General features: G+C 42.8%; 1 protein-coding gene across 1 annotated transcript in view; it reads left to right on the top strand.

Annotated features, from left to right (window-relative positions):
• Positions 1-13981, top strand: part of Arhgap35 (Rho GTPase activating protein 35) — a 111783-nt gene that overhangs the window by 41112 nt on the left and 56690 nt on the right. Inside the window, exon 2 of the mRNA XM_076927356.1 lies at positions 8301-12169. Coding sequence (XP_076783471.1) covers positions 8489-12169 — 3681 coding nt within the window. The 5' untranslated portion in view covers positions 8301-8488. The remainder of the gene's footprint in view (positions 1-8300; positions 12170-13981) is intronic.

Genomic DNA, 13981 nt, shown 5'->3' with positions numbered 1-13981 from the left:
GTCCTCTCTGTAAGACCATTATGTGCTCTTAACTGCTGAGATGTCTCTCCAGTCACTGCGTTTTCTTATTTCAGTACTACATTGACTGTGCATTGTAGCTAACTGCTAGATTGAGCTATAGATAGGTCATTTCTCAATTATGAAGAATAGAGTGACATAAGAATTGTTTCTGGGACTCTGCAGAAAAGGGGGAAGCTACTGTAACAGGGGCCACCCAGTGGGGACCTTTCTTTTGTACAGTCCTGGGGGCTGTTGGCACGTTGATTTTTGACAAGTCATTTAGTAACGCACTCGTGGTGAGCAAGTGAAGTAGAATTAAAGGTATTATTTAAAAATCCCCTTATAATTCTGATTCCCAGAAACAAGGCACCCTGCGTATCTGTTTCAGGTTCAGAGATTATCACATCTCCTTAGCATGCCTGCCTGCTCTGTCTTAAGTCAGTAGGTTTCATGTGTGGATGGCACTCTTGGACTGTACTTCTGTTTTTATCTCTAGTTCTTTCTATTGCAAACGAAAGGCAAAGACTACAAATCTTACCTTACTGCCTATTACTATGAAAATGAAAGCATTGTGCTTTTAAAAAGGTTTTCTTGAATTAAATTCAGTAGTTCAGTAGAGCAGAGAATAGTGTTTTTGTGTTCAACAACTTTTTAAAAAATTTATTTTGTTATTTGTCAATTTTCATACATTCCATATTATACTTTGGTGGTTTTTACCCCATTGTCCACTTTAATTTCTCTCCAACTCCTGTTTGAAACCCTCCCTGTTTTCCTATTTGTTTGTTTACTTAGGGTTGTTTGCATGAACTTAGGTGGGACATTATTTACTGGAGCATGCCCTACACTACTGAAGAAAATGATTCTAACCCACCAACCAGTAACTGCTAATTGTTCGTCAGAGAAGGGTGGTATCCACCCCTTCTGATTTTTTTGTTTTTAATTTTATGTTTTACCTGCATATATGTGTACCAGGTGCATGTGTGCCTGGTTTCTTTGGAGGCCAGAAGAAATCGTCAGATCCCCTCAAAGAGTTACAGACCATTTTGAGTTGCTCTATGGGTTCTAGAAATAGAACCCAGGTCCTCTAGAAGAACAGTAGATGCTCTTAATCACAGCCATCTCTCTAGCCCTAAGGTTTTGGGGATGTTATTTGTTTGAGACAGTGTCTTCTGTAACCCTACTGTCTGAAGTTGTTTTGTAGCCCAGCCTAGGTCTTAAATACCAACAGTCCTCGCAACTCTACCTTCTGGGGGCTAGGGTTACTGACTGTCACTAAGGGTTGTTGTTTTAATGGTGTTGCAGTTTGAACCCATGGCCTTTCATGTTAGGCAAATACTCTAGCCCTGAGGTGTAGACCCACTTCTTTTTTAATTTTTTTTGGAGACAGGGTCTAATTTGCCCAAGCAAGCTTTGACCTTGTGTTTCTGCTTAGTCTCCTGAGTACTGGGGTCATAGATGTGCACTGTGACGCCTGGTTTGTGCTCCCTGCTTGCTTTTTTTTAATTTCTTCCTTCTGTGCTACCTGCATATATATCTATCTTCTGCTGGCTTCCCTGCAGCTGAATAACAAACATTTTACTGACTGATTGACACCTCTGAAACACACTCAGAAACTGAGGTTGAAGAGGTTTAGGAGATGCCTTTCCATTGTGCTGCTTACATATGTTTTCATTCTTTTCCTGGCTGGGATGAAGGAAAATGACAGTAGCTTTTGTGCTTTTCAAGAGTAACAGCCCATGAAATGATTTCTTCCTAGCCATAGTTGGTGGCATTTGGAGGTTGTTACATAGTCTCATATTTGGACACTGTAATTTTGATTATGGGTAGAGGTTAGAATTCTGTGTCTTGTGGGTTATTCGAGACCAGAGCTCAGAAGCATGTGTTACTATGGATGGTGTGTGTGTGTGTGTGTGTGTGTGTGTGTGTGTGGTGAGGGGGGGGGATTATTTGTCAGGGAATACACCTCCAGGCATAGCCCCTGGGCAGTAGTAGTCCAGTACTTTGGGGTAACAGTGGCATTTCTGGTACTGTCTTGGGAATGGTGCAGCTTCTTTCTTACTCCAGGTGATGAGTTAAAAGTGTCCTTTTAGAAAAGATGCTCTAATTTAGAGTAAATGATACACATACTAGAGATAATTTTAGACATTCTGTGACAAGGTCTGCAGAGCACACAGGTGCTTTCAGGGTATTACAGCAGCACAATACTTGTGATAAAGAGTTGAAAATACTCCTGAAGGGTCTTCCTCTCCAAGGTAGTTGACTTGACTCCTCACAAGATGTTAAGCTTTTAGGCTTTGTATTTTGTTGGTTTTCCTAGTATCAGTAGTTCTACAGAATTCAGTGATACAAGGAGTTACTGTTTTTTAACCTGTTTTAAAAATACATCTTTATCTATTTATTTGTTTTTATTGTTTGAAATGGGTCTTGTGCTAAGGGTAACCAGGAACTTGCAGCAGTGTGCTGCCTCAGCCTCCTGGGCACTGAGGTTACAAGAATGACCCATCATAGAAGTTTGGGTTAGTTCTATTGATTCTTAGATTTCGCTTATCTGTATGAAAGTGCACTGTATGAATGCTAGGGAGTTACTGGTGGTTGTGAGCCATCATGTGGATGCTGAGAATTGAATTCAGTTCCTCTACAAAAGCAGAAAGGATTTTAACAGCTGGCTCACCTCTCTAGCCCCTGGGTTAATTTTAAAGATGTGTCTTTCCTTTGTTGTCACTCTCTACTTTTGAAAGGACTAGTGCTAGAAAACACTGGGGTGGACATTCGATTTTTGTCCCTTAGTTGCCCATTAAGGATTTGTTTCTTACCAGATGTAAGTTTGAGGACACTGGACATCATGAAGTCTTGGACACACCTTCCTTGTTCTCTGTGCTCTCTTTATGGTCTTGTGATCATTAAGTTTAATGGCTCAGCTAATTTTTTTTTAGCCACCTCTTTGAAAAGTTGAACGTGTATGTGGCCAGACACTTAAAGTTATTTCCTCTAAACTAAGTGTTTGAGACATCTTTAGACTTATAACCAGCTTTGTATACTGTGTAATTCAGTCCAATTGAGGAACTAGTAAAACTGAACTATCCAGACATCAAAGCTGAGAGTGCAGTTACACCAAGGAACTTACTAGGTTTCTAACAAGTAGAAGTTAGCAGGTGTTCAGAACTTAACTATTTTCATGCCACCTGATTATCAAGTTTTGGTAACATTTTTGGCTGTGAACATAATTTGGAGTTTAAATTATCAGTTGCAATTCAGACATAGTGGCATATACCAGTGACTTACACCTTTAAGAGACTGGGACAGGAGGAACACAAGAATTCAAGACTTGCCTGTGAAACCTTGTGTCAAAGTAAAAAGCAGAAGCAGGAGGATTATAGCAAGTTGGAACAATAAAGGGGAGGAGGAAGAGGAAGAGAGAGATGGCTTATCTTTCTCTTATGGCTTATCAGAGAGCTTGCTTCGAGTCCACCAGTGAAGAGGTTGGGAGGGGTGGTTCAACAGTAGACCATTTGTTCAGCATGTCCAAAGCCTTTGGTCCAACCCCTTTTACACAAAAGCAAAACAACAAAAAATGATGTCTAGAGCAATGGTTCTCAGCCTTTCTATTGCTGTGACTCTTCACCACAATTCCTCATGTGTACTGACCCTCAAATGTAACATTTTTGCTGCTACTTCGTAAGATGTGATTTTGGTACTGCTGTGAATGGTAAAGTAAATATCTGTGTTTTCCAATGGTCTTAGGCAACAACCACTGTGAAAGGGTTGATCAACCTCTAAAGGGGTCACAACCCACAGGTTGAAAACCCACTGGTCTAGAGAGGTAGCTCACCAGTTAAAAGCACTTGTTCCTCTTGCAAAGAACCTAAGTTTTTTTTCCCCCAGTACCCATATGGTTTCTCATCTACAACTCCTTTTCTGGAAAATCCAGCACCTTCTTCTGATCTCCATGGGCATCAGTCATACAGAGGGTGCATAAACATGCATACAAACAAAACACTCATATACATAAAAGTAAATAATTTTAAAAGGTTTAAAGAAAAGATCTATTTTCTTGACATTTCTGTGAAGCATGCAAAACATGAAGTTTATAGAAATGCCAGCTTCCTACCAGGTGCAAATGAGATTTCACAAGATTGATTAGTCTGCTTGCTACTTTAGATAGTCTCAGGAGACTGTTTGGCTGTAGGCTTGGCAGTCACACAGTTAAACTTGAGTGTGCAAGTAAGTATCAATACCACAGAATAGTGGATTCTAGAGGCCCATGTGTGCAAAAGTAGCCAAGGGTGGTTTATTTTACTTATTTCAGTTGAAAGGATGCTAAAGACTTTGTTTGACACCTTGATAACAGTTGTTACTGGCTGAAAGTGTTAAAGCTTTTTGGTTTTAACAAAAACATTTTAACAATTTGGATTCCTTTAAAGTGCCTCTCCTCAGCTCCATTCTTGCCTCCTTAGATCCTGACCATGAAAAGACTCTGCATTCGCCAAGCAGTGGTGGCATACGCCTTTAATCCTCGCACTTGGGAGGCAGAGGCAGGCAGAGAGAGCTCTGTGAGTTTGAGGCCAGCCTGGTCTACAGACTGAGTTCCAATGCAGCCAGGGCTACACAGAGAAACCTTGTCTAGAAAGACCAAAAGAAAGAATGAAAGTAAAAAGGAAGAGAGGAAAGAAAAAAATAAAAACTAAAGACTGCATTATTTTAAGTTGCTCGGCCTAGACTCTTGCTGGTTCCCCCAACTAGCTTGACCTCTTCTTTTTCCTTTTTTTTCCCCCACTGTTGAGGGAGCAGTCTTTGATGAGTCCCTTTGTCTAAAATGTTCAACAGGGATCACCTGTGATGCAGCTGCCTAAGTCTAGAGAGCTGGCTTTCAAGCTTTGTAGCTATCTCAGTACTGATTTCTCTAGAAGTATTACAGGTGGAGGGACACACACAGCAGCCAACTTGAAAACTTCACAGCCCAGTTCTCGTCAGAGGAACTCTTGAGAATTTGTCATTGGTAACAATAAAAACAACACAAAAGAATATCATATACACTGTCTTAGGCTTATTGCTGTGATGAAACACCATGATCAAAAGCAACTTTTGGGGACTGTTCCACATAACAGTCATCAAAAGCAGTGAGGGCAGGAACTCAAGCAGGCCAGGAACGTGGAGTAGAGGCCTTGGAGGGCTGACACTTACTGCTTTGCTGATCATGATTTGCTTAGCCTGCTTTCTTTTAGAACCCAGGACCACCAACCCAGGGATGGTACCACCCACAATAGGCTGGGCCCTCTCACATCAGTCACTAATTTAGAAAATTGCTTACAGCAGGATCTTATGGATTTATCTTCTCAATTGAAGTTCCCTCTTTTCAAGATAACTCTAGCTTGTGTCAAGTTGACATAAAACTAGCTAGTTTACACACTTAATCCAGATTTTGTTCCTCTGCAGTGATTTTATTTTGAAAGGTTCTCATGTGGCCCATGTTGGCCTGAGACTGGCTTTGCCTATGACCTTGCATAGCCAGATCTTCTGCCCACATATCTCAAGTCTTTGTACTTGATTACAGGCAAGCATTACGGCTTCTAGGTTCTGTGGGTTGAGAATCAAGATCAGAGTTTCATTCACACTAGGTAAGCATTGTACTAACTGAGCCGTACCCTAGTCCCTTGTTGGCATTCTCACTCTCTCTCTTAAAACAGATGTATGTATGTATGTATGTATGTATGTATTTATTTTTGTTTTTGTTTTTCGAGACAGGGTTTCTCTGTATAGCCCTGGTTGTCCTGGAACTCACTCTGTAGACCAGGCTGGCCTTGAACTCAGAAATCCGCCTGCCTCTGCCTCCCAAGTGCTGGGATTAAAGGCATGCACCACCACTGCCCAGCTAAAACAGATTTTTTTTCTCCTGAACATTTAAATTCATTTTGCCCTCTTTCCATCCTTTCACCCCAAAATACTTTAGTATGACTTCTCTAAAAGTAGGGATACTTTATCTCAGCATAGCCATCCATTTTATATACACTAGTATTGATTGGTTTTCTGATTTATTCTCCTTCTCAGGTGTTCTATCACTGAGCTTCTTCCTCTCTTCTGCATTGATTTCACTTTGTAAAAGATGTGTAGCACCAAGTAATCAAAATTAGTCATTTTTAGTACACATTTCATAAGTGTTCAATCTATAATACGTAGCCATTACCACAGCCCATCCCTGTGACTTCATTCCATGTGTGAATGCAGGGTCCCCATCTCCTCATCCATTGCAGCCAGCATCATTACACTTCTGGTTCTTACAGCTCTTAAGATAGAAACAGTATATTAAGTCTACTGTTAAATCTTTTTCAGATTTAAGTGTGTATATTTTGTGTGTGCACATGTAGGTGTGTGTGTGTGTGTGTGTGTGTGTGTGTGTGTGTGAATGCATGTGCAGTCAGGGGATCGGCTTGATGGGGTTACATCTTCTTTGACAGGCTTGGTGGTCAGCGCTCACCTCTGTACCGCTCACCAGTGCTCAATGGGCGGAGGGTGGTGTGTAGCAAGGTCTTTTGCCCTAGTTTTTATTCTATGCTTTGTAGTGTTAGGTCTTTGATCCATTCAGAGTTGGGTTTTGTTTGTTTGGGTTTTTTGTTCTTGTTTTTTGAGACATAGTTGTAATGTGTAGTCTTGGAGACCCTAGAACTTGCTATGTAGACCAGGCTGGCCTTGAATTTATAGAGCTTTCCCCAGTGCTGAGATTAAAAACATGCCCCACTACTCACTGTCTTGCAAATGCTACACAAATGTTCTTACATCTGAGTCACATTCCCTGCCTAAGGTTGGCTTCTGTATGTGGTGTAGATAAAGACCTACCTCTGTCCTTTCCTGTGTGAAGATTTACCTTTCCCAGCACCAAATGGTAAAAAGTCTGTTCTTTTCCCAATGAATGATCTCAACATCCTTGTCAAAAGTCATTTAGCCAGCCAGGCATGGTGGCAGAGTCAGGTGCTCTGTGAGTCTGAGGCCAGCCTATTTGTTTAAAAGTCACTCAATGACATATATGATGATTTAACTGTGAGCTTTCAATTTCTTTTCCATTGGTCTGTCTTTATGTCACTGCAGAACTGTTTTAATTGTTGTAGCTTAAGATTATGAGTCTTCTGGGTTCATCTTTTCTTCCTCCTTTCTCTTCTATCCTCCTCATTCCTCTCTGCAGTCAAGGCTACTCTTGACCTATTGTTTCTCCTGCCTCAGTCTCCTAAGTGCTTCCATACTACACTGATGATGTGGATTTTGATTACTGAGTAAAGGTGTTGTCTGCTTTTTCCATTGTAATGACTGTTAGGCGCTTTCTCCTGGTAATCAGTAAGCAGTCTTAGGAGGCACTTGACTTAGCTGTCAGCATTCTGCCCCTCAAGATTTCCCCTATATTTAACCTTCTGTCGTGACTCATATCTCATCCAGTAATTAAATTTTAGTTCATAATTTTTACAGTGGAGTGTAATTCATTACTGTACAATTCCTTTGCTTCTCAGATTATTCTAGACTTTACTCATGGGAACCCTTTCAAGATGACACCATAAAAGATGACATTATTGTCCTTGTGAAAATGTCCCTCCTTCCTTCTTCTTTCCTTCTTTCCTTCTTTCCTTCCTTCCTTCCTTCCTTCCTTCATTTCATTCACTCCATTCATTTCATTCATTTCATTTCTGGACCAGCATGGCACACCTTTAATCCCAGCACTTGGGAGACACAGACAGAGTTTGATCTCTGGGTCAGAGGCCAGCCTGGTCTACAGATCAGTTCCAAGATAACCAGAGCTACACAGAGAAACCCTACTTCAAAAAACAAAACAAAAAAGATATTTCTTGCCCATCTTGTATCCATGCTACCTTAGAGTTAGCTGCATTTCCTCCAGACTCACTTGTCACCTTAGTGTTTTACACTCTCCTTATTTACATCCACTTGTCCTGGTCTGGACTATACCTGTTTGAAAACACATCGATATGAGCCTTTTTACTATTATCATTTTGCGTAATGTATGTACACACACTCTCCTGTATAGGCATGTACATGCCACAGCATGTGTGGAAGTTAGAGGACAACTTTGAAAAATTGGTTCTTTTCCTTTCTCCATGGGATCCAGAAATTAAACCTGGGTTGACAGGCTTACGCAGCAAATAACTTTACCCTCAGAGCCATTTCAACAACCTTGGTATCAACCTTACCTAGCACAAGGCCTGCCACATTAGGTTTACTAAATATTTTTTGGATGCTTTTCTTGTAATTCAGAGGTAAAATAGTTTGGATGCTGATGGGTTTTTTTTCCCCCCTCCATCTAGGCAGACATGTTGGCTGTTTGGCGATGAGAAGTAGGAAGAACTGACATCATACTGGTTTAGAACACTATGGGACCTGACATTTGTGCTGCTTGGGCAGCCAGTGTTCACTGGCACTAAGAAGCCCTCACTCTACTTCAGAACACTAATCTGATCTTGGAAGTGGCTGATTGTGGCAGGATGTTTCGAAGATGATGATGGCAAGAAAGCAAGATGTCCGAATCCCCACCTACAACATCAGTGTGGTGGGATTGTCCGGCACTGAGAAGGAGAAAGGCCAGTGCGGCATTGGAAAGTCTTGTTTATGTAATCGCTTTGTGCGCCCGAGTGCTGATGAATTTCACCTGGACCACACTTCTGTCCTCAGCACCAGTGACTTTGGTGGCCGGGTGGTCAATAATGACCACTTTCTATACTGGGGAGAAGTTAGCCGCTCCCTGGAGGACTGTGTGGAATGTAAGATGCACATTGTGGAGCAGACTGAGTTTATTGATGATCAGACTTTTCAACCTCATCGAAGCACGGCACTGCAGCCCTACATCAAGAGAGCTGCAGCCACCAAGCTTGCTTCAGCTGAAAAACTCATGTATTTTTGCACTGATCAGCTGGGGCTGGAGCAAGACTTTGAGCAGAAACAGATGCCAGATGGGAAGCTGCTGGTTGACGGTTTCCTTCTGGGCATTGATGTTAGCAGGGGCATGAACAGGAACTTCGATGACCAGCTCAAATTTGTCTCCAATCTCTACAATCAGCTTGCAAAAACAAAAAAGCCCATAGTGGTAGTCCTGACTAAGTGTGATGAGGGCGTTGAGCGGTACATTAGAGATGCACATACTTTTGCCTTAAGCAAAAAGAACCTCCAAGTTGTAGAGACCTCTGCAAGGTCCAATGTGAATGTGGACTTGGCTTTCAGCACCTTAGTGCAACTCATTGATAAGAGTCGAGGGAAGACGAAAATCATCCCTTACTTTGAAGCTCTCAAGCAGCAGAGTCAGCAGATAGCTACAGCAAAGGACAAGTATGAGTGGTTGGTGAGCCGCATTGTGAAAAATCACAATGAGAACTGGCTGAGTGTCAGCCGAAAGATGCAGGCCTCCCCTGAGTACCAGGACTATGTCTACCTGGAAGGGACACAGAAGGCCAAGAAGCTCTTCCTGCAGCATATTCACCGCCTCAAACATGAGCATATTGAGCGTCGGAGAAAGCTGTACCTGGCAGCTCTGCCATTGGCTTTTGAAGCCCTCATACCTAATCTAGATGAAGTGGACCACCTGAGCTGCATTAAAGCAAAAAAGCTGTTAGAGACCAAGCCAGAGTTCTTAAAGTGGTTTGTTGTACTTGAAGAGACACCATGGGATGCCACCAGCCACATTGACAACATGGAAAATGAGCGGATTCCCTTTGACTTGATGGATACTGTCCCCGCTGAGCAGTTGTATGAGACCCACTTGGAGAAGCTGAGGAACGAGAGAAAGAGAGCTGAGATGCGAAGGGCTTTCAAAGAAAACCTGGAGACCTCTCCTTTCATAACTCCTGGGAAACCATGGGAAGAAGCTCGTAGTTTTATTATGAATGAAGACTTCTACCAGTGGCTGGAAGAATCTGTGTACATGGACATCTATGGCAAGCACCAAAAGCAGATTATAGACCGGGCAAAGGAAGAGTTCCAAGAGTTGCTTTTGGAGTATTCAGAATTGTTTTATGAGCTGGAACTGGATGCTAAACCTAGCAAGGAAAAGATGGGTGTCATCCAGGATGTTCTGGGTGAAGAGCAACGATTTAAAGCATTACAGAAGCTCCAAGCAGAACGTGACGCCCTCATTCTGAAGCACATTCATTTTGTGTACCACCCAACAAAGGAGACATGCCCAAGCTGTCCAGTTTGTGTAGATGCTAAGATTGAACACTTGATCAGTTCTCGATTTATCCGACCATCTGATAGGAATCAGAAGAACTCTCTGTCTGACCCCAATATTGATAGGATCAATTTGGTTATCTTAGGCAAAGATGGCCTTGCTCGGGAGTTGGCCAATGAAATTCGAGCTCTTTGTACAAATGATGACAAATATGTAATAGATGGTAAAATGTATGAGCTTTCTCTGAGGCCAATAGAGGGGAATGTCCGGCTTCCTGTGAACTCTTTCCAGACACCAACCTTCCAACCCCATGGCTGTCTCTGCCTTTACAATTCAAAGGAGTCACTGTCCTATGTGGTGGAGAGTATAGAGAAGAGCAGAGAGTCTACGCTGGGCAGGCGGGATAATCACTTAGTCCACCTCCCCTTGACCTTAATTTTAGTTAACAAGAGAGGGGACACAAGTGGAGAGACTCTGCACAGCTTAATACAGCAAGGCCAGCAGATTGCCAGCAAACTTCAGTGTGTCTTTCTTGATCCTGCTTCTGCTGGCATTGGTTATGGACGCAACATTAACGAGAAGCAGATCAGTCAAGTTCTGAAGGGACTCCTGGACTCTAAGCGCAACTTAAACCTGGTTAGCTCCACTGCTAGTATCAAAGATTTGGCTGATGTCGACCTTCGAATTGTCATGTGTCTGATGTGTGGTGATCCCTTTAGTGCAGATGACATTCTCTCTCCTGTCCTGCAGTCCCAAACTTGTAAATCTTCCCACTGTGGGAGCAGCAACTCTGTCTTACTTGAACTTCCAATTGGACTACACAAGAAGCGCATTGAGCTGTCTGTTCTTTCATACCATTCCTCATTTAGCATCCGAAAGAGCCGGTTGGTTCATGGGTACATTGTTTTTTATTCAGCCAAACGTAAGGCCTCCTTGGCGATGTTACGTGCCTTTCTTTGTGAAGTGCAGGATATTATCCCCATCCAGCTTGTTGCACTCACTGATGGCGCTATAGATGTCCTGGACAATGACTTAAGTCGAGAGCAGCTAACAGAGGGAGAGGAAATTGCACAAGAAATTGATGGGAGATTCACAAGCATCCCTTGTAGCCAGCCCCAGCATAAACTTGAGCTCTTTCATCCCTTTTTTAAAGATGTGGTGGAGAAAAAGAACATAATTGAAGCCACACACATGTATGATAATGTGGCTGAGGCCTGCAGCACCACTGAGGAGGTGTTCAACTCCCCCAGGGCTGGGTCACCCCTCTGCAACTCAAACTTACAGGACTCAGAAGAAGATGTGGAACCTCCATCGTACCACCTGTTTCGGGAAGATACGACATTGCCCTCCCTGTCCAAAGATCATTCCAAATTCTCTATGGAACTGGAGGGAAATGATGGGCTATCTTTCATAATGAGCAATTTTGAGAGTAAACTGAACAACAAAGTACCTCCACCAGTCAAACCAAAGCCTCCTGTGCATTTTGATATCACAAAAGATCTTTCTTACTTAGACCAAGGCCATCGGGAGGGACAGAGGAAGTCTGTGTCTTCTAGCCCCTGGATGCCTCAGGATGGGTTTGATCCTTCTGACTACGCAGAGCCCATGGATGCTGTAGTCAAGCCAAGGAATGAGGAAGAAAACATATACTCAGTGCCCCATGACAGCACCCAGGGCAAGATCATTACCATTCGGAACATCAACAAAGCTCAGTCCAATGGCAGTGGCAATGGTTCTGACAGTGAGATGGACACAAGTTCTCTAGAGCGAGGCCGCAAGGTATCCGCAGTGAGTAAGCCTGTGCTATACAGGACAAGATGCACTCGCCTGGGGCGGTTTGCTAGTTACCGCACCAGTTTCAGTGTCGGGAGTGATGATGAGTTGGGACCCATCCGAAAGAAAGAGGAGGACCAGGCATCCCAAGGTTATAAAGGGGACAATGCTGTCATTCCATATGAAACAGATGAGGACCCCAGGAGGAGGAATATCCTTCGAAGTCTAAGGAGGAACACCAAGGTAAGACCTGACTTAGGATGAGTTAGGAGAGGTTTGCACAGCATCTCTGTGAGATTGATTGATGATGAAAACTATTCAAGGACAACTTGGTTTTTAAAAGAATAGTGGATGCGAGAGCATATAACCATGAGAGTACATTCACTAAGAGTCAGCCTGGGTATTAGATATCTACTACTGATAGGTCTCATGGGATTGCCTTCACCTAAAGCAGTAATTACCCAAATGAGCAGGTAGTGTAGAGCCCTTCCGTGTGTCCTGACAAGTGGCCAAGCCAGTGACATTATGGATTCTCTTTGCTCCCTTAAAGATTGCAAATTTGCACCCTTTGTCCTGAACATCCATCTTCTTATCTGTATGACTCTCACACATTCCTTCTTTCCTATGCTCATCACAAGGGGTGCGGCAGTTTACATTAGTGAGCAATAAATGGTTCTCTGCACACACAAATCTGTGAAAGTGCTGAAATGGCAAAAAGTCTCAGCATGGAGTTTATCCATATTTGAAAAGTGCAATTTTTACATGTTCCTCACTGCATCCTTCTGCAGTCATTGCTTCAATCGATGAGTCTCGAAACTTAAGGGACCACAGGTGTGGTAGGGACCAACAAGGGAAGGAGGCAGTTACTAGTAGTGGTTTACATGTCAGGCCTGTCCCTAATGCAGCAACAGATGAAGTATCTTCTTGCTGCAGACTATAGTTTGGTGTTTGTGAGGCAGAGAGCAGAAGGCAATGCCCTGTTCTCTTAAAGGGCTTGGGCTTTGAGACAAAGTATCACCCAACTCACCCTGCCATTTGTTGTAGGGAATACTGTTCAGAGGGTGACCTCTTGGTGAGACTCTTGACATAGATAAAATAACCTGTGACTATTATTAAACAAAGGACCATGCTCGCTTCCCTCCTCCCTGCCAGGAAACAGCAGACATTAGCCACCTCTGTTAGGCTTTACAAAGGCCTTGAAGGGTGCAGTTGCCACAAACAAATGCTATATTACATACCATATCAAAATACTGTATAATTTGGAGTCCTGAGAGATAGCATAGAAACCATTGTGGTAGCCCATGGCCATGGGAGATGCGGGAGTATGACACCATTGTGACCCTGGACATGCAGAGTGCTCTCAGTCACTACTGGCCAGGGTTTCCATGGCCTACTTGTCTGTGCAGTGTCAGAAAGGGCAGAGCAGTATTGTTTGGGTCCTGGGCCCCTATCTGGTTACTACATTCTTCTCATTTAGTTATTCCACAACTTACATGTCTACTTGGGGTCCATGCTGCCCCTTGGGTTTTGTTCTTCAAGACTTGGAGGGAAGACCCAGTGAAAGTAGTTCTTATTTAGGAATCTAACCAACCTCCCTGTGTTTCCCCCTAAGGTCTCCTACTGAATGATTCTGAATCTGAGCATTTTAAATGTTTTGGCTTTCTTCCTCCTCTACTCTTGGTTTAAAAAAAAAAAAAAAAAAAAAAAAAAAAAAAAAAAAAAAAAAAAAACCCTATTGCTGAAACAGTTTATGCAAATGCTGACAATCTTCTGATTTGTGGGGGTGTTTGGCACACCTGGGAATTAGGAAGGTGGCATAATAGCACACTGAATCACAAGTCTCTTTCTGACTTATGGCAATATTTTTAATACTTCAGACGATGCTTTGAAAACATGTTCTCAGACTGGGGATGTAAGTCAGTTGGTAATGTACAAAGCCTTTGAGAAGCACTGGGTTCCAGTTCAAGCACTACCTAAAACCAAGTGTGGTGCTGCATATCTGTAATTCCCACATTCAAGAAATAGAGACAGGAGGATTCTACCAGATCTAAGGCC

This window comes from Arvicanthis niloticus, chromosome 29 (genome assembly GCF_011762505.2).
Source record: "Arvicanthis niloticus isolate mArvNil1 chromosome 29, mArvNil1.pat.X, whole genome shotgun sequence".
Lineage (NCBI taxonomy): Eukaryota > Metazoa > Chordata > Mammalia > Rodentia > Muridae > Arvicanthis > Arvicanthis niloticus.
Note: the sequence above shows the minus strand (reverse complement) of the source record. Positions and strands in the feature narration are given on the sequence as shown.